Source organism: Lycium ferocissimum, chromosome 11, assembly GCF_029784015.1.
Source record: "Lycium ferocissimum isolate CSIRO_LF1 chromosome 11, AGI_CSIRO_Lferr_CH_V1, whole genome shotgun sequence".
Classification (NCBI taxonomy): Eukaryota; Viridiplantae; Streptophyta; class Magnoliopsida; order Solanales; family Solanaceae; genus Lycium; species Lycium ferocissimum.
The window spans coordinates 30,892,691-30,916,096 of NC_081352.1; the positions used below are offsets into that span (position 1 = coordinate 30,892,691).

Here is a 23,406-nt window from a genome sequence, read left to right on the forward strand (position 1 = left end):
AACCGTCCCGGATCTTTGCCCAACAGACAGACAGGACCCCGGATCTTTGCCTACGGGGGGAATCCTCTCCGGCACCACCCTGGGGGACCCACAGAGTCCATGAGCCAACAACGATTCCGGGACAACATCGGAACTCGTCCATACAACAACGATGAAGGCACAGATCATCGGTCATCGACCTCTCACAATCACTCAAGTAAAATAGTTTATCAACATCAGTTCACTCAATCCATGATACCGGGTAATCACAGGCTATCGGCCATGCATCATGAATGTGTGAGAATGAATGGAATGCATATATCACGTACCAACAACCAAGTTCAATAACACGAGTACCACAAGGGAAATATGTCAACAATTTATCATAATACAATACCAACAGCGGTCTGCCATTAACGTGTATATATATATAACATGTACCATAAGGGGTACGCCAATCATGCATTATAACGCAATACCAACACGGTGCACAATCCATAACTCAGTCACATTCAGTCATGACATTAACATAGACTCAGATATCTATCGCTACTCGTAGCGTCAATCGCCAAATAAAACAATGAGCACATGATAAGCTCAAATTACACCTATTAATGGTATAACGCGGACGTTGTCAAATATAGTAACCCAACAAGGTTGGGGTTGAATCCCACAGGTAATAGGGTGTGAAAAAGTTACTAAATTCGTAGAATGCTATGTTTAGGTCTAATGTCTTAATCCGAAGGATTTTTTTGTAAAAGTTGAGTTTTAGTACTTAATTGCTAACTATTGCTTTGGTTGTGAATTTATGGTAAAGAAACTAAGGTTGTGTCCCCTTTAGATAGAATGTATGATCGTGGGTATTGATCTTGATATCTTTAATGGATGCATATGAATGCACTTAATCCTATATGAATCTCTCTTATCTCCCAATAAATAAAGATTATTTCTTTCTATGATTTTTCCAAATATAAGAAAGTAAGCTGTGAAGAACGATTAATCATGCCAAGTAAATTCTTCTTATTCCTAAACAAAGTTTAAAGCTTTGAGTTATGTTGTTTATTCTTACCAACCTCCTAATTATTTTCCCAAATAAATCAAGGTTTATGGCTTTAATCAATGTTTGCAACCATTAATTATGTATGAAGAATGAAGAATAAACAAACTCTAATCTATTATTTGTACATCGATCACGAACCCAATCACAAAACACCCATCAATTGGGTTCCAACCCTAGTAGGAAAAATTAGCTACTCATGACAAAGAACAATAAACAAGAAAATTGAAGAATTCATAATTGCTTACTTTGGAAGAAAAGAGAAATTGATAATACTTGAATTGATGTTTGAACCTTCAAAAATTAGAAGCATTTAATGTTCTAAGTCAAAAGCTAAAAATATGAGAACCGATAATAATTGAAACCTACAATGACTATTTATAGGTTACAAAACGTGAAAGTTGCGGTGCACTTTGGTCCCCGTACGATCTGAATACGGTCCGTAAAGTGGTTTACGGACCGTAAAGGCCTGTTTACGCCCGGACTTGCTTCCCGAGTTTTGAAAGAACTTGTTCTTACCGAAATACGACCGTAAATTGGTTTACGGTCCGTAAACCCACAAAGTCGTCTTTCAACTTCCAAAACTTCGCCTTTACGCCCAAATGCTCACATGGATTTAAATACGCCTTGAAATACGGACCGTAAAGTGAAATACGGTCCGTAAAAGTAGTTCGTAAATCACCATATCAAATCACCGACTTTCTGTTTCTCTTATTCTTTATCACGACCGTGGAATACGACCCGTATTTGAGAATACGGTCCGTAAACCGAGTTTACGACCATTACTGCCTTCCAACCTGCTTTTCAAAATAACGTGTTTCCCGTCCCCGAAAACACTAAAAACACATTAAATAGACACTGACTTGCTTAAAAACAAGTAAAACTTCTCGTAAAAAGGTCTCGAATGTGCCATAAATGCCCGGCACATCAGCACACACAATGAGGTGGCTAGTCCTAACACACAACAGAGCCCAACCTAAGGCAATATCCAACCCAACTTCATACGCGAAAGTTCACATGTACGTCTCCGACATTACATTCTAAATATGTGATTCGCTATGCATAGTCTCACTAGAGGTAAACCATAACCTACCTGGACTGGCGAACCGCAACACCAACACTCTTTTTCCTTGCCCTTCCTCTGAAGCTCAGAACCAAAGTAGTCTAAGCATAATTGAATTCTATATTAGAAATCATGAATATTGATACTAATATTGCTATGATATTAATTAGGTCCAATTTAACCCATGAAATTGGGAAAACGGGCCCACAAGGGCAAAACGGGAAATTCGATGGCCAATTATCAAATTAAGTTCTAGATGATCATAACACAACATTAATTGTTGATTTAACTCAAGAATTATCTCAAATCTGATTTCAATAGAAAATCCCCAAATTAGGTATGAACCCTAATTTCCCAAAGCCTAAATTCAACGTTAAAAGTGGAAGATATGGTGTTATTAAGCTTAGATTCGTCACATTTTAGTGTTAACAACATAAATTTTATCAATTATAACCCTAGGGAGAAGTTCCCCAAAATTCTACTTCTAAAGGATTGAAAGGGGAAAGGAATGATTCTAAGATGAGAATGATTAAAGAGAAGTAAGTGATTAGACAGAGCTTTACCTCCAAGAAATTCCTCAATTTCTCCTCAAGAACAGCCCTCCCAAGCTCCAATATCGAGTTATAACATAATGAGGGTCTAAGTCTTGTTTTATGGTACATTTAATGAATTTTCCTTGCCCGTGACCGCCACGGCGAAGGAAGGGCCGCTACAGCGGCGCTGCTGCGGCGGCTTGGTCACCGCTACAGCGGTCTAGTGCAATTCTCGTATGATCGCCCCAGCGGTCACGATACTGCCATAGCGGTACCACTGGGGCTGGTCTGGTGCCGCCATTGCGGGCACCAAACACCAAAAATCCCACATTTCTCTAAGTCTTGTCTCGAATTGTTGGTTTATTCCCGAGGCCATCTGCTCACATTCCGACCACCTAAACCTATACAAAAATGTGCTACGAACGCTCTCGTGGTCTCGGAATTCCCAACGGAGGTCCCGTTGACCGAGTCAACCATCGGTGTTTACTTCCCATTTCTCGCTTAAGGTCCCGAAATGCATTGGGAACCGAACCACTACACATATATGTTCTAAATAACCTTTTGGACCTCTCGGAGTTAATGAAACTCCGAAAAATGTCTGTTTGCCTAAAAGTCAACCTCGAGCCAAAATGAGTCAATAAACGCTCGGAAGTGGCGAAAGTGCCCAAAAGAACTATAACTACCAAACGGTTCGTTACATATTCCAACGCACATGCCGCATCTATCATTATGCTTAGTCTCTGCATGATGTCTAAGAAGTAATTGTGCGAATACAAACACTTCTCAAGACTCTCATTAGGCATATATTCGAGCACTAAAGCCTTAAAATCAAGGTTGGAACAACTAGTGATGACTTTTATGAGATTCTTATGGCGAAGGCTGCGTAAAACTTCACATTCTGTATCAAAACTCTTGAATGCCGCTTCCAGTTGCAGATTGAATACTTTAACGGCAATAGGAGTCCCACTTCCAAGAATGCCTTTGTAGACAGAGCCAAAACTTCCAGAACTAATCAAATTACTCTCGCTAAGTGCATCAGTTGCTTCGAGCAGCTCATAGTATAAAATTCTTCCTCTTGTTGCGATAGACAATGAATCAGCTCTTTGAGGAGCTCTTGTACCTCTTCTATACCTTATCCATACAGACACAAAGGTGATAGGAAAAAAATACAAATGCAATTCCTAGTAAAAGAAATCGAAGTAGCAATTTTTTCCTATTTGATTTGTGCTTTGATGAAGTGGGGCATGGCAGGACACTAAATCTTGAAGGACCACACAATGCTTCATTGTAGATGAAAAACTAACTCGAAAGGTTCTTGAAAGGACCCACCGAGGGTATTTCACCATACAATTTGTTGACAGAAACATTGAAGTACTTGAGGGTTTGAAGTTTATCCAAAAATTTGAAAATGATTCCCGATATATTATTATGAGAAAGGTCTAGGAATTCCAAACCTACCACGTTGCTCATTGAGCCAGGTATAGATCCTTGCAACTTGTTGTGTCTCAAAGAAAGTTTCTCCAAATTTTGTAATCCTCCAATTTCTCCGGGAATTTCATTTGAAAATTGATTCAATAACAGATTCATTTGTGTCACAACCTTTAGATTTCCAATTTCGGGCGGTAAAGAACCACCCATGCTATTTGACGATAAGTCAAGAACCAATAGATCTTTAAGATTCCATAAGCTTGTTGGCATATTGGAACTCAATTTATTAGAACCCAGATGTATCTCTCTAAGGGAAGTAGCGTTCCCTAAACAATTAGGAAGAGATCCTGAAAGTTGATCATGACCCAAGTAAATAGCACCCAAATGCTGCAATTTACATACATTAGCTACAACTGTAAGTTTGTTATTAGTCCAGTCAAGATCCTGAAGGTTTCTCATGTTGCCAATTGATGTGGGGATCGATCCAACTAAGTTGTTTCCAGAAATATCAAGGATTAATAAGCTGCTTAAGTTCCTAACTTCATTTGGAATCCGTCCGTTGATTTTGCAACCATGGGCAATAAAATTTAAAAGAGATGTGGAGAAGTTCCCTAGAGAGACTGGAAGCATACAATTTAGAGAGTTGATAGATACACTAAGTAAGTTTAAGTCTCTACAGTTTGTTAAAGAAGTCAAGAAGCTTAGCGATGAGTCACTCCTTAAATTGTTCAAAGGCAAAGTTAAGGTACTGTAGATGAGTAAGATATCCAAGGGAGTTGGGAATCAAACCACTGAGTTTGTTGTGTGAAAGGTCTAAATGAGTAAGTTTTGAACAATTGGAGATTGAATGAGGTATAGACCCAACAAGATTGTTGCCTGTAAGAGAAACCCCTATCAGGCTTGATATGTTGAAGATTTCCATTGCAAGTGAATCACTAAAACTATTATCCCCAAGACCAAGGAACTCCAACTCCACGAGATTGCTTATCTCTTTGGGTATTTCACTTGGAAATATATGATGAATGAATGAATACTATTTAGTTTTTTTTTTTTTTTTTTTTTTTAAATTTATACCACTAGACAAAGGTGTCTAGCGGTCTTCTATTAATAATATATATTTATATATAGGGTCTTGCTAACCTACTATATAGGCTCTTGCTAACCTACTATATGAATGTAACAATTTTTAGAATGTAATAGGTTAGATATGTACCCATTTTTTAATTCTCCAAAACACTCTTACTATTTATTGCCAGCACATTAAATATAAGAGCCTTTTTGTCTTCCCACAAAATCCCCCAATTTCTTCTCTACTCAATTTGACAAAAAGTTGTTTTGAACCTGAGAATTAGGCAAACCCACTCCAGCTTATCTCATTTTTATTTTTCCATCTCTGCCTGAGGTTAGATTGTTGGTAGGAAAAGTTACTATTCCACATAATTTGATTGAAATATATAATATGATTTGTTCTGCAAAGAAATGTTTTTTATGTAGATAAATCTCTAGAAATCAAGACCCATTTTCAAGCAATCGTGACTTATTCTCAAAGATAAATCTATATTCATTATCAACTGCACGATTGTTCATCTTCAATAAATCTCAAAAATAATGTTAAGTTTTTTGTAATAATTAAATCTCTAATTATATCTCAATCAGATGATTTTAGAATATATGCATGAATATAGAACTATAAATATTCAGTATGCAAAGCGTTGTCCAGATACTAGTTATTCTAAAAGTGGGAACCAAAAGGTTTTAAAGTTGAATTACCAAAATGTCCATCAAATATTGAACGACTTTTTTTACCTTTTGAGCCAGCATTATTTTAAAAACTTATTTGTAAAATACACATTTTACAAATATAACAAAAAGAAAAAGGAGAATTTTTTGTGCTTTTCACCTTTCCGCCAAATGAGAATGAGAGCCAATCAAGTCAAGAGAATGTCCTTATTACAAAGCGCTATGACATTCTCAAGTTAGTCGATCGGTTTTGAGTAAAATATGAAGAACTAGAATATTCCACCTTTGGAAAACACCTGGTCAAACTAGTTTAAAAACATTTTCCGCTTATCTACGCATTTGGTAAACATAAAAATGCTTATAAGACAAAATCAACCACACGTAGGCCAACCCCAGGTCCAACTTGTGATTTTACCGCTTATAAGCACTTTTAGTTCGACCAAGCCTTTTATGATTTTAATATCTTTTGTAATCTCTAAAATACCCTTCCTAAACATAGCTTTTAATTACTTCTCTATTATATTTTCGTCTTTCATCCTTTTCTTTTTATGTAAAAAGATCTTTAAATTTGTATTTTTTTGAAATAGCTTTGACGACAAACTTTCGTTATTTTAATAGAACAAGTGTTTATCAACATTTTTTTACCAAATACATTAACCACTTATTATCAGTTTTAACACTTTTATCCAAACACGTTATTACTGGTTTTTAAAATCAGCTTCAACACCTAAAAATGCTTTTCAGGACATGGTACTTATCAGCTAACCCAAATGGGTTGTTAATGCAATTATAGAAATATAATAACCTAAAGATGATGACACTTGAAAAATAAAAAGGGCTTCCAGTTGGTAAGAAATGAAACACAAGTCAGAGGTTAAAAATACGATAAAAGAATAATAATGAGATGTTACTATATTAGGAAAACAATTTAGCCAGAGGTCCTTCTCCAGTCCAATTATCCCAGTGGAGAGAGACATCCCCAGATCCCACCTTATCTCGCCTTTCCCTTATGTGCAACATCCTACTCCAAGTACATCCCGTCTCATATTATTTGTTGTGATTCTCTTTTACACCCCCTCAAGAAACATTATTTAAGAGGGATCAATCATAACATCACACCCATAATTTAGGTATTTGTAGTGTTCAAGAACAATAACTACCAAGGGTGAGATGAGAATAAAATAACTAATTTTGCTTTGAACTTCTAAAACGACAAATAATTTGAGACGACTATATTTAGAAATCAGATATATAAGAAGTAGGGAGTATGAGACTGGTTAGGTCCTATTTTCTTGGCACAAGGGTGTGTTCTTTGAGTGAACCTGGCTTCCAGAAATATTTTCAACATGGCACCATATTTTGGGAGAGAAAAGAGTCACAGACCTCTTGTAAGGATATGAACCCTACATCTCCCTCACCAGTAGGAAAGCACAAACTAGTCCAAGCAATCCAATGCTTCTTTCTTCTTCCTGAATCATCACTCTAATAAGTTAGCAATGCAACTCTCAATCACAGAGATGATGTAACTAGGAGTTGATTTCTCTTCAACTATCGCAATTGTAACACAAAAGGCACTTAACTTTAGTTTGTAATGGCGGAAAGTCATTCAACTCTCATCTTTATAACACAAAAGTCACTTAACTTTATTTTGTAACTGGAAAGTCACTCAACTTTCATCTTTGTAACACAAAAGTCGTTCAACTCATTTTAGTCAACTTTTGCTGACATGACATTTTTTAAAAGTTAAATCCTTATTTAATACAATCTCACCCATTTTTACCATTTAGTGATCCGCTATCTAATGAATTTAGTGTACGACTTGATGAGGATGTCTGAGAACTGTTGTAAGTTTTGTAGAGCAGGGGATTAATATAGTAATTTTGAACAAAATCACTACTTCCTGCATTAACTAAGTGAATTGAAACGTTGATTATCGATGTGGCATTTACTTTCCCCGTAATCACGACCACTTCTTATGGTATTCTTTTTACAATTCAAGCTACTTACTCAAGGGAATTGTATTGTGAATTCTGAATACATTATAGATGAAAAGAAGAACAAAGGTAAAACTAGACCAGTTGATTTGCGTAATATTTTGTGAATAAAATGTATAAATTTACTTGAAGTACTGTTACTACTTGCAAATAGCGTAGCAATAGTGTCATAGTAACCAGATGAACTTGAGGCAAAACTTTAAGGCATGAGTAGGGAGGAGAATCCAAAGACGTTACCAGTAAAAAATTACAAGTAAATTTTCAGTCCTTAGTGTTTTGATTTAAAAATTTAGATAGCGGGTCTGTTTAGTGGCGCGAATCACTAAATGGTAAAAATGAGTGGGTTTATATTAAATAAGGATTTATCTTTTAAAAAGATGTCACGTCAGCAAAAGTTGACTAAAATGAGTTGAATGACTTTTGTGTTACAAAGATGAAAGTTGAATGACTTTCCAGTTACAAAACAAAGTTAAGTAACTTTTGTGCTACAAAGATGAAAATTGAGTGACTTTCCAATTACAAAACAAAATTAAGTGGCTTTTGTGTTACAATTACGATAGTTGAGTGACCTTTTGATAAATCAACTCCTATAAATAGGGATGACTTGTAAAATTGCTTTAATAAGAACACATCTACCCCTATAAGACAATAATTTTCCTTGTCATCCTTGTAACTTTCAATTGATCTTGGCCACAATCTCAATAGAGTATGCCACCTTTTTTCTTCCCAAGTTGATTGGACATTCAAGATATTTAAAAGAGTTAATGGATAAAAACACACCTAATCTATAACTATTACGCGAGTTTCATACATCAACTATTCATTGTTCTCTTTATCTACCTAAACTATCAAAGCAGGTAAATGGAATTGAGGTATGAAACTCGTATAAAGATGATAGTTTAGGTGTTTTTTTTTATCATTAACCCTATTTAAAAGGGAAGTTGCTGTTGTTAAAGCCAATGATTTGGTTTAATTCCTCAATTGTATCAGCATAAGTGTTTGGAGCCAACAAACAGCTAGAGAGTTGCAATTACCGGAGGAAAAAAGAATATTATCATCAGCATGGCAGAAGTGAGTGATAATAGGGCATTTATTATGAACAGAGTAATAAATAAAATTCTTTTTTGAGTTAAATTATTCATCATTATTGAAAGTAATTCACTGGACAAAACAAGACGAGAAGGTGAAATTTGCCAAATTGGCAAGACTTGGTTGATTGTTGGTCCTCAGGGCCCACATGACTTAGAAAATTTCTCTAAAACGAGTAGCTTTGAAGCATGATAATTCCATATGAGGAAATTAAGGTAACACTACTACTCACCACACAATTCTAGAGAACATGAAAGCAAGACTTCGATGACTTGCACAAGTCTTTGGCTTATTAGAGGAATTTTTGCACCATATTTATAATTCTGATTGAAACGTGCAAGACTTGTTGGTATTAGTATTGATATGACAGAATGAATGAAGAAAAGTATTTTTTTTCCTTTTTTCCTTAAAAGAGATTTGAATGAAAAATCCCATAAAAAGATATTTTTAAAATCCTGAAAACCCAAAGGGAGATCTCATTGCTATTTATAGTCTCAAAAACAGAGGTTACTAGCCATACCATCATCCTACTAATTTCTGCACTTATGGAGAAAGCCTTCGCATTTTTTCTTTTAACTCTGTTGTTGCTTCATTGTGTTATGGCTAGTTCAGCCATGACTCATACCAACATTACCACTGATCAATTAGCTCTTCTTACATTAAAATCCAAAATTAGTTCCGACCCTTCTCACATCTTGGATGAAAGCTGGTCTCCAACAACTTTTGTTTGCCATTGGGTCAGAGTCACTTGTGACTCTCGCCACCAGAGAGTGAAGTCCTTGAATCTTTCCAACATGGCTCTTATAGGAACAATTCCCCATAATTTTGGAAATCTCTCATTTCTTGTTTCTCTTGACTTGGGAAGCAACAATTTCTATGGCAATTTGCCTCAAGAAATGGCACACTTGCATCGGCTTAAGTTTCTTGATTTAAGTTTCAACAGCTTCAGAGGGGAGGTTCCTTCCTGGTTTGGGTTTTTACACCAACTTCAAGTTCTAAATCTTGGAAATAATAGTTTCACTGGTTCCATCCCTTCTTCATTTTCTAATATTTCCACACTTGAGACTTTGAATCTGAAATTCAATTCCATAGAGGGTCAAATCCCAAAAGTGATTGGAAGTCTTACAAACCTTAGAAAATTAATCTTGCCGGGTAACAAGCTCATAGGCGCTATTCCTCTGTCACTCTGGAATGCCTCAAGGTTGGAGGGTTTAGAAATATCTTACAATTTACTTCAAGGGAACATTCCAGAAGGAATTGGCAATCTACACAACATGAAGGCGTTGTCCATACAACATAATCAACTTACGGGTTCTATACCATTCACAATTTTCAATATTTCTAGAATCGAACACATTGCATTTTTCAACAACAGTTTATCAGGAAATCTTCCCAATGATTTATGCAATCGTCTCCCAATACTCAAAAGGCTTTATCTAGGCTTTAACAAGCTTCATGGTCATATGCCTACAAGCTTGTCAAATTGTTCGGAACTTCAAATATTGGATTTATCAGAAAATGAGTTTGATGGACCAATACATAGTGAAATTGGAAGTTTAACTAATCTGCAGGAATTGACTCTCGGATCTAACCATTTCGCTGGTATGATTTATCTTATGAATGCTAGTAGTATTTGAAAGCTCCATTAATGGAGATTGAGATCAGTCGAATTGAGCAGAAATAAGAAGAAGAAGAAGAAGAAGAAGAAGAGAGAAAGAGGGAAAAATAGTTGTAGAGAGAGAATTTTACATTGATTGAACAAAATATCTCGTGTTAACTTTACATTGTGGTGGACTCAATCTTATAGAAGATTTTCCGCCGACCTTAACTAACTTTTACTAACTAACTTATTTTCCACCGACCTTAACTAACTTTTACTAACTAACTTATTTTGACTAACTACCTTCTAACAACCAGCTAACCACCTATCTAGTCACAATATTGTATCTAATTACTTCGTCATTACACATGAATTGCAGGGATAATTCCACAAGAAATCGGAAATCTTGTTAATTTGGTGACGTTAGGCATGGAGATAAACCAAAATTATATACCGGCTCAGTCCCGATCTCCATATACAATATCTCCCCCTCGCCGCAATGTCTTACACTTGGTGAAAATACATTTATCGGTACGTATTCAAATGAGTGATAGCAAAAAATACAACTTATACTAAATTGGTAAGGTAAGGCCTAGCCCCTTGCTTATATTTATATATCCTCGCATGAGGAATTTTTATTTTACTAGTTTCGACTTAACGTGTGTTGCACGCTAATACCATATTAAAATATTTGCATTGAAGAATACATTTCACCATCTTAACGTGACTATTGACAAATGATTTTATCAAGTAGCAGTAAATCTCATCTTGGGAATATTCACATCCATACCCAACTCACAAGCATCTGAAAGCGAAAAAATTCCTAAGAAGAAAGATATGCGGATTTTAATTTTTTATTGCTGCTGTGAGAGTGATAGCTAAGCAACAGACCAACTTCTATAGTAATTCAAAGTTCCTTTAGAGACATGAGCATGCATAGATCAATAGAGGCTATTTATTTTTGTTAATACTCCTCCTCCGTTTCATAATAAGTGGTGTTTTTGGTTTATGCACACCCCTTTAAGAAATTGCGATTCGTAGAAAAGTAGGGGTGTTTTTACTAACTTGTCCCTAATGCAATTTTACCTCTTTCCTAAAACAGCTACTTAATGATTCTTAATTATGTAAATAAGGATAATTTTGAAAAAATAAGATCAATTTCTTCTTAAAATCCTAAAGCACCGCTTATTTCAAACAAATTAAAAAGTCTAAAACACCATTTATTTTTTAAACGGAGGGAGTATCTATCTGGGTTCATAGCCAACTGTGGTCTTGGCACGTATAGCCAACTGCGGCAGGCAATTAATACCAGGAGAACAATAGCAGTTAATAAGATTCAAGACCACCTATTGTCTTTTAGTATTCAAGATATGATTAGAAGATGGCTGATGAAAGTAAAGCTTTGCAACTAAATATAAAATATAATTAAAATTTTATGAATATTAATTAGGAGTAGAGGAAGAGACAGTGCAAAAATACTACTAGTCTCTATTAACCCCGACGGTGAAAGAAAGGGTAACTAAGTTATTAAATGAGGGATAAGTCAGACGTGTTGAATATTAACTTCCAATTCCCATCTTATGGTTTTTTTTTTTTTTTTTATTTGTATCAAACTTTTTCTTCTTGTTATATTTGTAAAATGTGTATTTGCATCTTTTTACAAATAAGTTTTTGAATAATGCTGGCTCGAAAAGTAAAAAAGTCGTTCAATATTTGATAGACATTTTGGTAACTCAACCTAAAAACTTTTTGGTTCCCACTTTTAGAATAACTAGTATCTTGACAACGCTTTGCATACTGTATATTTATAGTTCTAAATTCATGCATATACTCTAAAATCATCTGATTGAGATGTAAAAATTAAAGATTTAATTATACAAAAACTTAACATTATTTTTGAGATTTAATGAAGATTACCAATTGCTAACCACCTTAACTAACTTTTACTAACTAACTTATTTTCCACCGACCTTAACTAACTTTTACTACCTAACTTATTTTGACTAACTACCATCTAACAACCACACTCAACCATAGTTACTTGCTAACCACCTATCTAGTCACAGTATTGTATCTAATTACTTCGTCATTACACATGAATTGCAGGGACAATTCCACAAGAAATCGGAAATCTTGTTAATTTGGTGAAGTTAGGCATGGAGGGAAACCAAATTACTGGCTCAATCCCGATCTCCATATACAATATCTCGTCACTGCAATATCTTACACTTGGTGAAAATACATTTACTGGTACGTATTCAGAGTGATAGCAAAAAATACAACTTATACTAAATTGGTAAGGTACGGCCTAGCCCCCTTGCTTATATTTATATATCCCTGCTGAGGAATTTTTATTTTACTAGTTTCGACGAACGTGTGTTGCACGCTAATGCCATATTAAAATATTTGCATTGAAGAATACATTTCAGCATCTTAAAGTGACTATTGACAAATGATTTTATCAAGTAGCAGTAAATCTCATCTTGGGAATATTCACATCCATACCCAACTCACAAGCATCTGAAAGCGAAAAAAATTCCTATGAAGAAAGATATGCGATTTTAGTTTTTTATTGCTACTGTGAGAGTGATAGCTAAGCAACAGACCAACTTCTATAGTAATTCAAAGTTCCTTTAGAGACGTGAGCATGCATAGATCAATAGAGGCTATTTATTTTTGTTAATACTCCCTCCGTTTCATAATAAGTGGTGTTTTTAGTTTATGCACACCCCTTAAGAAATTGCGCATTCGTAGAAAAGTAGGGGTGTTTTTACTAACTTATCCCTAATGCAATTTTACCTCTTTCCTAAAACAGCTACTTAATGATTCTTAATTATGTAAATAAGGATAATTTTGAAAACATAAGATCAATTTCTTCTTAAAATCCTAAAGCACCGCTTTTTCGAAACAAATTAAAAAGTCTAAAACACCATTTATTTTTTAAACGGAGGGAGTATCTATCTGGGTTCATTGCCAACTGTGGTCTTGGCATGTATAGCCAACTGCGGCAGGCAATTAATACCATGAGAACAATAGCAGTTAATAAGATTCAAGACCACCTATTGTCTTTTAGTATTCAAGATATGATTAGAAGATGGCTGATGAAAGTAAAGCTTTGCAACTAAATATAAAATATAATTAAAATTTTATGAATATTAATTAGGAGTAGAGGAAGAGACAGTGCAAAAATACTACTAGTCTCTATTAACCCCGACGGTGAAAGAAAGGGTAACTAAGTTATTAAATGAGGGATAAGTCAAACGTGTTGAATATTAACTTCCAATTCCATCTTATGGTTTTTCTTATTCTTTTTTTTTTCTTTTTTTTTGTTATTTGTATCAAACTTTTTCTTTTTGTTATATTTGCAAAATGTGTATTTACATCTTTTTACAAATAAGTTTTTGAATAATGCTGGCTCGAAAAGTAAAAAAGTCGTTCAATATTTGATAGACATTTTAGTAATTCAACCTTAAAACTTTTTGGTTCCCACTTTTAAAATAACTAGTATCTTGACAACGCTTTGCATACTGTATATTTATAGTTCTAAATTCATGCATATATTCTAAAATCATCTGATTGAGATATAAAAATTAGAGATTTAATTATACAAAAACTTAACATTATTTTTGAGATTTAATGAAGATTACCAATTGCTAACCACCTTAACTAACTTTTACTAACTAGCTTATTTTCCACCGGCCTTAACTAACTTTTACTAACTAACTTATTTTGACTAACTACCCTCTAACAACCACACTCAACCATAGTTACTTGCTAACCACCTCTCTAGTCACAGTATTGTATCTAATTACTTCGTCATTACACATGAATTGCAGGGATAATTCCACAAGAAATCGGAAATCTTGTTAATTTGGTGACGTTAGGCATGGAGAGAAACCAAATTACTGGCTCAGTCCCGATCTCCATATACAATATCTCCTCGCTGCAACGTCTTACACTTGGTGGAAATACATTTACTGGTACGTATTCAGAGTGATAGCAAAAAATACAACTTATACTAAATTGGTAAGGTACGGCCTAGCCCCCTTGCTTATATTTATATATCCCTGCTGAGGAATTTTTATTTTACTAGTTTCGACGAACGTGTGTTGCACGCTAATGCCATATTAAAATATTTGCATTGAAGAATACATTTCAGCATCTTAAAGTGACTATTGACAAATGATTTTATCAAGTAGCAGTAAATCTCATCTTGGGAATATTCACATCCATACCCAACTCACAAGCATCTGAAAGCGAAAAAAATTCCTATGAAGAAAGATATGCGGATTTTAGTTTTTTATTGCTACTGTGAGAGTGATAGCTAAGCAACAGACCAACTTCTATAGTAATTCAAAGTTCCTTTAGAGACGTGAGCATGCATAGATCAATAGAGGCTATTTATTTTTGTTAATACTCCCTCCGTTTCATAATAAATGGTGTTTTTAGTTTATGCACACCCTTAAGAAATTGCGCATTCGTAGAAAAGTAGAGGTGTTTTTACTAATTTATCCCTAATGCAATTTTACCTCTTTCCTAAAAGAGCTACTTAATGATTCTTAATTATGTAAATAAGGATAATTTTGAAAAAATAAGATCAATTTCTTCTTAAAATCCTAAAGCACCGCTTATTTCGAAACAAATTAAAAAGTCTAAAACACCATTTATTTTTGAAACGGAGGGAGTATCTATCTGGGTTCATTGCCAACTGCGGTCTCGGCAATATAGCCAACTGCATGCAGGCAATTAATACCATGAGAACAATAGCAGTTAATAAGATTCAAGACCACCTATTGTCTTTTAGTATTCAAGATATGATTAGAAGATGGCTGATGAAAGTAAAGCTTTGCAACTAATATAAAATATAATTAAAATTTTATGAATATTAATTAGGAGTAGAGGAAGAGACAGTGCAAAAATACTACTAGTCTCTATTAACCCCGACAGTGAAAGAAAGGGTAACTAATTTGGATTGGCTTATAATATATCCCCGCTGTTTTCAGCTTTTTTTTTATAGCTGGTCAGCTTAAAGTCATTTGTCTTAAAATAAAAGCTTAAAAAAAATAATTGAGTCATTTAGGCTTGTCTATAAACAGTTTAATAAGCTGAATAAGTTGGGCTAAACTTATTTTTTTTTAGCTTATAAGATCAATTTCTTTTCTTAAAATCCTAGTTTGCATCTTATTTTTTCTAAGCCCATCCAAATAGGCTCTAAGTTATTAAATGAGGGATAAGTCAAACGTGTTGAATATTTTATTCTTCCAATTCCCCTCTTATGGTTTTTTTTTTTTTTTTTTTTTTTTTTGTTATTTGTATCAAACTTTTTCTTTTTGTTATATTTGTAAAATGTGTATTTACATCTTTTTACAAATAAGTTTTTGAATAATGCTGGCTCGAAAAGTAAAAAAGTCGTTCAATATTTGATGGACATTTTGGTAATTCAAACTTAAAACTTTTTGGTTCCCACTTTTAGAATAACTAGTATCTTGACAACGCTTTGCATACTGTATATTTATAGTTCTAAATTCATGCATATATTCTAAAATCATCTGATTGAGATATAAAAATTAGAGATTTAATTATACAAAAAACATAACATTATTTTTGAGATTTAATGAAGATTACCAATTGTGCAGCTGATGATGAATATAGATTTATCTTTGTGAACAAGTCACGATTGCTTGGAAATGGGTCTTGATTTCTAGAGATTTATCTACATAAAAATATTTCTTTGTAGAACAAATCATATTATATATTTCGATCAAAATAACTAGTATCTTGACAACGCTTTGCATACTATATATTTATAGTTCTAAATTCATGCATATATTCTAAAATCATCTGATTGAGATATAAATTAGAGATTTAATTATACAAAAACTTAACATTATTTTTGAGATTTAATGAAGATTACCAATTGCTAACCACCTTAACTAACTTTTACTAACTAGCTTATTTTCCACCGGCCTTAACTAACTTTTACTAACTAACTTATTTTGACTAACTACCCTCTAACAACCACACTCAGCCATAGTTACTTGCTAACCACCTATCTAGTCACAGTATTGTATCTAATTACTTCGTCATTACACATGAATTGCAGGGATAATTCCACAAGAAATCGGAAATCTTGTTAATTTGGTGACGTTAGGCATGGAGAGAAACCAAATTCTTACGGTCCGATCTCCATATACAATATCTCCTCGCTGCAATGTCTTACACTTGGTGGAAATACATTTACTGGTACGTATTCAGAGTGATAGCAAAAAATACAACTTATACTAAATTGGTAAGGTAAGGCCTAGCCCCCTTGCTTATATTTATATATCGCTGCTGAGGAATTTTTATTTTACTAGTTTCGACGAACGTGTGTTGCACGCTAATGCCATATTAAAATATTTGCATTGAAGAATACATTTCAGCATCTTAAAGTGACTATTGACAAATGATTTTATCAAGTAGCAGTAAATCTCATCTTGGGAATATTCACATCCATACCCAACTCACAAGCATCTGAAAGCGAAAAAATTCCTATGAAGAAAGATATGCGGATTTTAGTTTTTTATTGCTACTGTGAGAGTGATAGCTAAGCAACAGACCAACTTCTATAGTAATTCAAAGTTCCTTTAGAGACGTGAGCATGCATAGATCAATAGAGGCTATTTATTTTTGTTAATACTCCCTCCGTTTCATAATAAATGGTGTTTTTAGTTTATGCACACCCCTTAAGAAATTGCGCATTCGTAGAAAAGTAGAGGTGTTTTTACTAATTTATCCCTAATGCAATTTTACCTCTTTCCTAAAAGAGCTACTTAATGATTCTTAATTATGTAAATAAGGATAATTTTGAAAAAATAAGATCAATTTCTTCTTAAAATCCTAAAGCACCGCTTATTTCGAAACAAATTAAAAAGTCTAAAACACCATTTATTTTTTAAACGGAGGGAGTATCTATCTGGGTTCATAGCCAACTGTGGTCTTGGCAGGTATAGCCAACTGCGGCAGGCAATTAATACCATGAGAACAATAGCAGTTAATAAGATTCAAGACCACCTATTGTCTTTTAGTATTCAAGATATGATTAGAAGATGGCTGATGAAAGTAAAGCTTTGCAACTAAATATAAAATATAATTAAAATTTTATGAATATTAATTAGGAGTAGAGGAAGAGACAGTGCAAAAATACTACTAGTCTCTATTAACCCCGACAGTGAAAGAAAGGGTAACTAATTTGGATTGGCTTATAAGCTGTTTTCAGCTTTTTTAAGTTTGTCTAAAAACACCGGGCTACCCCAACTCATTTTGTGCTTAAAATAAAAATAAGCTCAAAAAAAAATAAAATGAGGGATAAGTCAAACGTTTGATTTTTATTCTTCCAATTCCCCTCTATGGTTTTTTTTTTTTTGTTATTTGTATCAAACTTTTTCTTTTTGTTATATTTGTAAAATGTGTAGCTTATAAGTTTTTGAATAATGAAAAATAAGTTGGGCTACCCCAACTTATTTTTTTTTTATCTTGACAACGCTTATAATTTATAGTTCTAAATTCATGCATATATTCTAAAATATCCCATAGATATAAAAATTAGAGATTTAATTATACAAAAAATAACATTATTTTTGAGATTTAATGAAGATTACATCCAAATAGGCTCTAAGTTATTAAATGAGGGATAAGTCAAACGTGTTGAATATTTTATTCTTCCAATTCCCCTCTTATGGTTTTTTTTTGTTTTTTTTGTTATTTGTATCAAACTTTTTCTTTTGGCCTTAACTAACTTTTACTAACTAACTTGTTATATTTGTAAAATGTGTATTTACATCTTTTTACAAATAAGTTTTTGAATAATCTTGTTAATTTGGTGACGAAAAGTAAAAAAGTCGTTCAATATTTGATGGACATTTTGGTAATTCAAACTTAAAACTTTTTGGTTCCCACTTTTAGAATAACTAGTATCTTGACAACGCTTTGCATATTGTATATTTATAGTTCTAAATTCATGCATATATTCTAAAATCATCGATTGAGATATAAAAATTAGAGATTTAATTATACAAAAAACATAACATTATTTTTGAGATTTAATGAAGATTACCAATTGTGCGTTAATACTCGATGATGAATATAGATTTATCTTTGTGAACAAGTCACGATTGCTTGGAAATGGGTCTTGATTTCTAGAGATTTATCTACATAAAAATATTTCTTTGTAGAACAAATCATATTATATATTTCGATCAAAATAACTAGTATCTTGACAACGCTTTGCATACTATATATTTATAGTTCTAAATTCATGCATATATTCTAAAATCATCTGATTGAGATATAAATTAGAGATTTAATTATACAAAAAACTTAACATTATTTTTGAGATTTAATGAAGATGAACAATCGTGTGCTTAAAAATAGCGGATTTATGATGAGTTATTTTTTTAGATTTATCTTTGAGAACAAGTCACGATTGCTTCTTATGGTTTTTTTTGGAAATGTAGTGTGTATTTATCATCTTTTACAAATGATTTCTATAGATTTATCTACATAAAAATATTTCTTTGTTTAAATTCATGCATATATCATATTATATATGTTATTTTTTTTAGCAATCAAGATTACCAATTGTGCGGTATTATTGAATATAGATTTATCTTTGTGAACAAGTCACGATTGCTTGGAATAGATAAAAATATTTTCCCGCAAATCAATTATATATTTCGAATATATATTTATAGTAACCTATATTCTAGAGATGAACAAAGATTAAAATGAGATGATGAGTATATAATATGAAGTGGGTTCGCCTAATATCTCAAATTTTTTAGCTGACAAAATTCGGAACAACTTTAATCAAATTGAAAAAATTGAAGACAAAAAGGCCCTTATATATAATGTATATATATAAATAGTAAGTATATAAAAATTATATATATATAACCTTAGGTCATGAGATGAAAAAATTATATATATGCTTTTCAAATTGAAATTGAAGACAAAAAGGCCCTTATATTTTTGCCAATAAATAGTTAAAATTTAAAAAATGGATCTTTTTGTCATTTCATGTAGTAAGTTAGCAAGACCCTATATATACACCCAAATTCTTTTCCCTCTCCTTTTTGTCATTTTGTTTTCTTTTCCCTCTCCTTTTTGTTTACCTGCATTTCTTTCCCTCTTCGTTCTTCCATTATTCTTTTCCAATTCCAACTAACCCAATCTCTAATTTCTTCTTCTCTAAGCAAAACCTATGGCTTAATTCTTCCTCATATGCTCTTCTTGAATGAGGAAGAAAAAATATCTCTCAAATAAAGATTATTCATAAAGTTGAATTAATATGGGTCTGATCTAAGGCTGAATCGAATTCTTTGTCCAAAAGATTCATTGTCCATTTTCTTCTCTACAACTTGTTGTTCATTCTTAAACCGCCAACATGGGTCAGAATAATCTGCTGAAGCAAATTAAAAAAACATATCTACATATGCTGATTTCATTTTCAATCTATAGATGAAGATGAATAATCAGATAAAGAGATGCTTATCTTTTAAATTCCTAGGGCTTAAACTTAATTCCTCTCTCACCTGCTCTTTTTCAATAAGAAACCAAAAAACTTAAACAAACACAGACTATTCATGAACTGTCAATCAACTTGGTCTGATTTAGAAAGTAAATTTTAACAAAAGATTAATAGTGTCGTTGATTATCCGATGGTCTGATAGGTGAGCTTCTTGAAGAAGATGAGTTGGATTTTTTTTTTGGACAAAATTGTCCATGAATTTAAAAGGAGCTTAAATAAGTTATAGGGGTATTTAAGGAAATTAAAAAATGGGTACATTACTATCCTACAACCTTCACGTTGTAGGTTAGCAAAACCCTATATATATTATTAATAGAAGACCATTAGATACACTGTCTAGTGGTATAAATTTGCCAAAAAAAGAACTAACTAGTATTCATTCATCATGTGTTGCCAGGTGAAATACGCAAAGAGATAAGCAATCTCGTGGAGTTGGAGATCCTTGATCTTGGGTTTAATAGCTTTAGTGGTTCACTTGCAATAGAGATCTTCAACATATCAAGGCTGATAGAGGTTTATCTTCCAAGCAACAATCTTGTTGGGACTATACCTCATTCAATCTCCAATTGTTCAAAGCTTACTCGTTTAGATCTTTCAAACAACAAACTCACAGGCTTGATTCCAAGTGAGCTTGGATATTTGACTCATCTACAGATCCTAAACTTGGAGGTGAACAATTTAACCAGTGATTCATCGTTAAGCTTTTTGACTTCTTTAACAAACTGCAGAGACTTAAAAGAACTTGGTCTAAGTGGCAACCCTCTAAATGGTATGCTTCCCGTCTCCATAGGGAACTTCTCCACTTCTCTTATAAAGTTTTATGCCTATACTTGCAAAATCAACGGCCAAATTCCAAATGAAGTTGGGAACTTAAGAAGCTTATTAATCCTTGATATTTCTGGAAACAACTTGGTTGGATCAATTCCCACATCAATTGGCAACTTGAGAAATCTTCAGATCTTGAACTTGTATGAAAACACTCTTACAGGATTTATTGGAGATGGTCTATGTAAATTGCAGAGATTGGGTAACATTTACTTCGGTCAAAATCAACTTTCAGGATCTCTTCCAAATTGTTTAGGGAACATTACTTCCCTTAGAGAGATATATCTGGGTTCCAATAAATTAAGTTCCAATATACCAGCAAGCATAGGGAAGCTTAAGGATCTTGTGGTTCTTGACTTATCGTCAAACAACATGGGTGGCTCTTTGCCTGCAGAAATTGGAAATCTAAAGGTTGCGGTATACATGGATCTGTCAATGAATCAATTCTCAAATGGAATTCCTAGAGAAATTGGAGGATTACAAAATTTGCAGAAACTTTCTTTGAGACACAACAAGTTGCAAGGATCTATACCTGACTCTATGAGCAACATGATAGGTTTGGAATTCTTAGACGTTTCTCATAACAATATAACGGGAATCATTCCCAAATCCCTGGAGAAACTTCAAAATCTCAAGTATTTCAATGTTTCTATCAACAAATTGTATGGTGAAATACCCTCAGGAGGTCCTTTCAAGAACCTCTCGAGTCAGTTTTTCATCTACAATGAAGCATTGTGTGGTTCTTCAAGATTTAGTGTCCCGCCATGCCCCACTTCATCAAAGCATAGATCAAATAGGAAAAAATTGTTAGTTCTATTTCTTATGCTGGGAATTGCACTTGTATTTATTCCTATTGCCCTTATGCTCGTATGGATAAGGTATAGAGGAGGTAAAAGAGCACCTCAACAAGCCGATTCATTGTCTACCGCAACAAGAGGAAGGATTTCATACTATGAATTGCTCGAAGCAACCGATGCGCTTAGTGAGAGTAATCTGATTGGTTCTGGGAGTTTTGGAGGTGTCTACAAAGGAATTCTCAGAAGTGGGACTACTATTGCAGTTAAAGTGTTCAATCAGCAATTGGAAGTGTCATTCAAGTGTTTTGATACAGAATGTGAAATTTTGCGCAGCATTCGCCATAGGAATCTAGTAAAAGTCATCACTAGTTGTTCCAATCTTGATTTTAAGGCTTTGGTGCTCGAGCATATGCCTAATGGGAGTCTTGAGAAGTGTTTGTATTCACACAACTACTTCTTAGACATCTTGCAGAGACTAAGCATAATGATAGATGTGGCATGTGCATTGGAATATCTCCACCATGGGTGCACACTGCCCGTGATTCATTGTGATTTGAAGCCTAGTAATGTCTTGCTGGATGAGGATATGGTTGCGCACCTAACCGACTTTGGTATTTCAAAACTGCTTGGTAAAGATGTGAGTGATTTATACACTAAAACGTTAGCAACATTTGGTTATATTGCACCGGGTATGTCTCTTATTTTTGCTTTGAACATTGTTTTTTCCTTTTTCTTTTCCACCAAGAAATTATCTTGTATCATTAAATTAATTGTTTGACTATAGAGTATGGGCTGGATGGATTGGTGTCAACAAAATGTGATGTCTATAGTTACGGGATCATGTTGATGGAAACATTTACAAAGAGAAAGCCTAATGATGAAATGTTCGAGGGAGATCTTAGCTTGAAGCAATGGGTGAGTAATTCATTTCCGGAGGCAGTAATGGATGTTGTAGATGCTAACTTGGTAACACCAAATGATAATTGCTTGAAGTTAGATTGTGTGACATTGATCATGAAAGTGGCATTAGATTGTTGTGATGAATCTCCAGCAACAAGGACAAACATGAAAGATGTTGTGGGGATGTTACAAAAGATCAGGATTCAACTTCTCGCATGTTGAAATTTTCTTGGAAACTCTTGTTCCAAATTACTTGTTTAATTGCAAATGTTTGTTAAATTATCGTATTGACGTGAAGAATGTATTTTATTTTAGCACTTTTGAAATCCTAATTACAATAAATCATAATATTTCCTCTTAAAATCAATGTTGCAAATTGGAGGATCACAACTAAGAGAGGAAAATAATTCTTTCTATTTCATGTTTTTTGGTGTCTTCTCTAAGTATTATTGTCTAGATCACAGATTTGCTTTATTCTCATGGTGGTACATTCTAATTGTACAGTTTGGCACGACTCCTCTGGACAAGTCCTGAGGTGTGTTGTTTTGTTAAACTTTATTTTTCTTCGTATTTTAAATAAATCAAGCTTATGCAGAAGGGGCAATATACAACTACCACGAACAATCTTTCCATAGTAACCTTTATGCATGAGTATTATTCGTTGGACCAACATTTTCCATTATGTTTTAGCATCTCCAAACATTTTTGTGAGGATGGAAACATCATCATCATATTATTCTAAACGTGGGAAGACCTAAGTTGAAAAGTTGAATTATCAAAATGTCCATTAAAACTTAAACGACATTTTTACCCCTTATCTAAACACTATTTCT

At 33.6% G+C, this 23,406-nt stretch overlaps 2 protein-coding genes across 2 annotated transcripts; one reads left to right on the plus strand and one right to left on the minus strand.

Moving 5' to 3' along the window:
- Nucleotides 1-3,336: 3,336 nt before the first annotated feature.
- On the minus strand, nucleotides 3,337-5,105 carry LOC132036434 (probable leucine-rich repeat receptor-like protein kinase At1g35710). Its single transcript, XM_059426774.1, has one exon. The coding sequence runs from the start codon at nucleotides 4,688-4,690 to the stop codon at nucleotides 3,932-3,934; it is 759 nt and encodes a 252-aa protein (XP_059282757.1). The 5' UTR covers nucleotides 4,691-5,105; the 3' UTR covers nucleotides 3,337-3,931.
- A 4,117-nt stretch (nucleotides 5,106-9,222) lies between these two features.
- On the plus strand, nucleotides 9,223-22,909 carry LOC132036692 (LRR receptor-like serine/threonine-protein kinase EFR). The gene is made up of 3 exons (XM_059427071.1): nucleotides 9,223-10,485; nucleotides 20,449-22,362; nucleotides 22,458-22,909. Exons 1-3 carry the CDS (start codon nucleotides 9,429-9,431, stop codon nucleotides 22,793-22,795), a joined length of 3,309 nt encoding a protein of 1,102 aa, XP_059283054.1. The 5' UTR covers nucleotides 9,223-9,428; the 3' UTR covers nucleotides 22,796-22,909.
- Nucleotides 22,910-23,406: the final 497 nt, after the last annotated feature.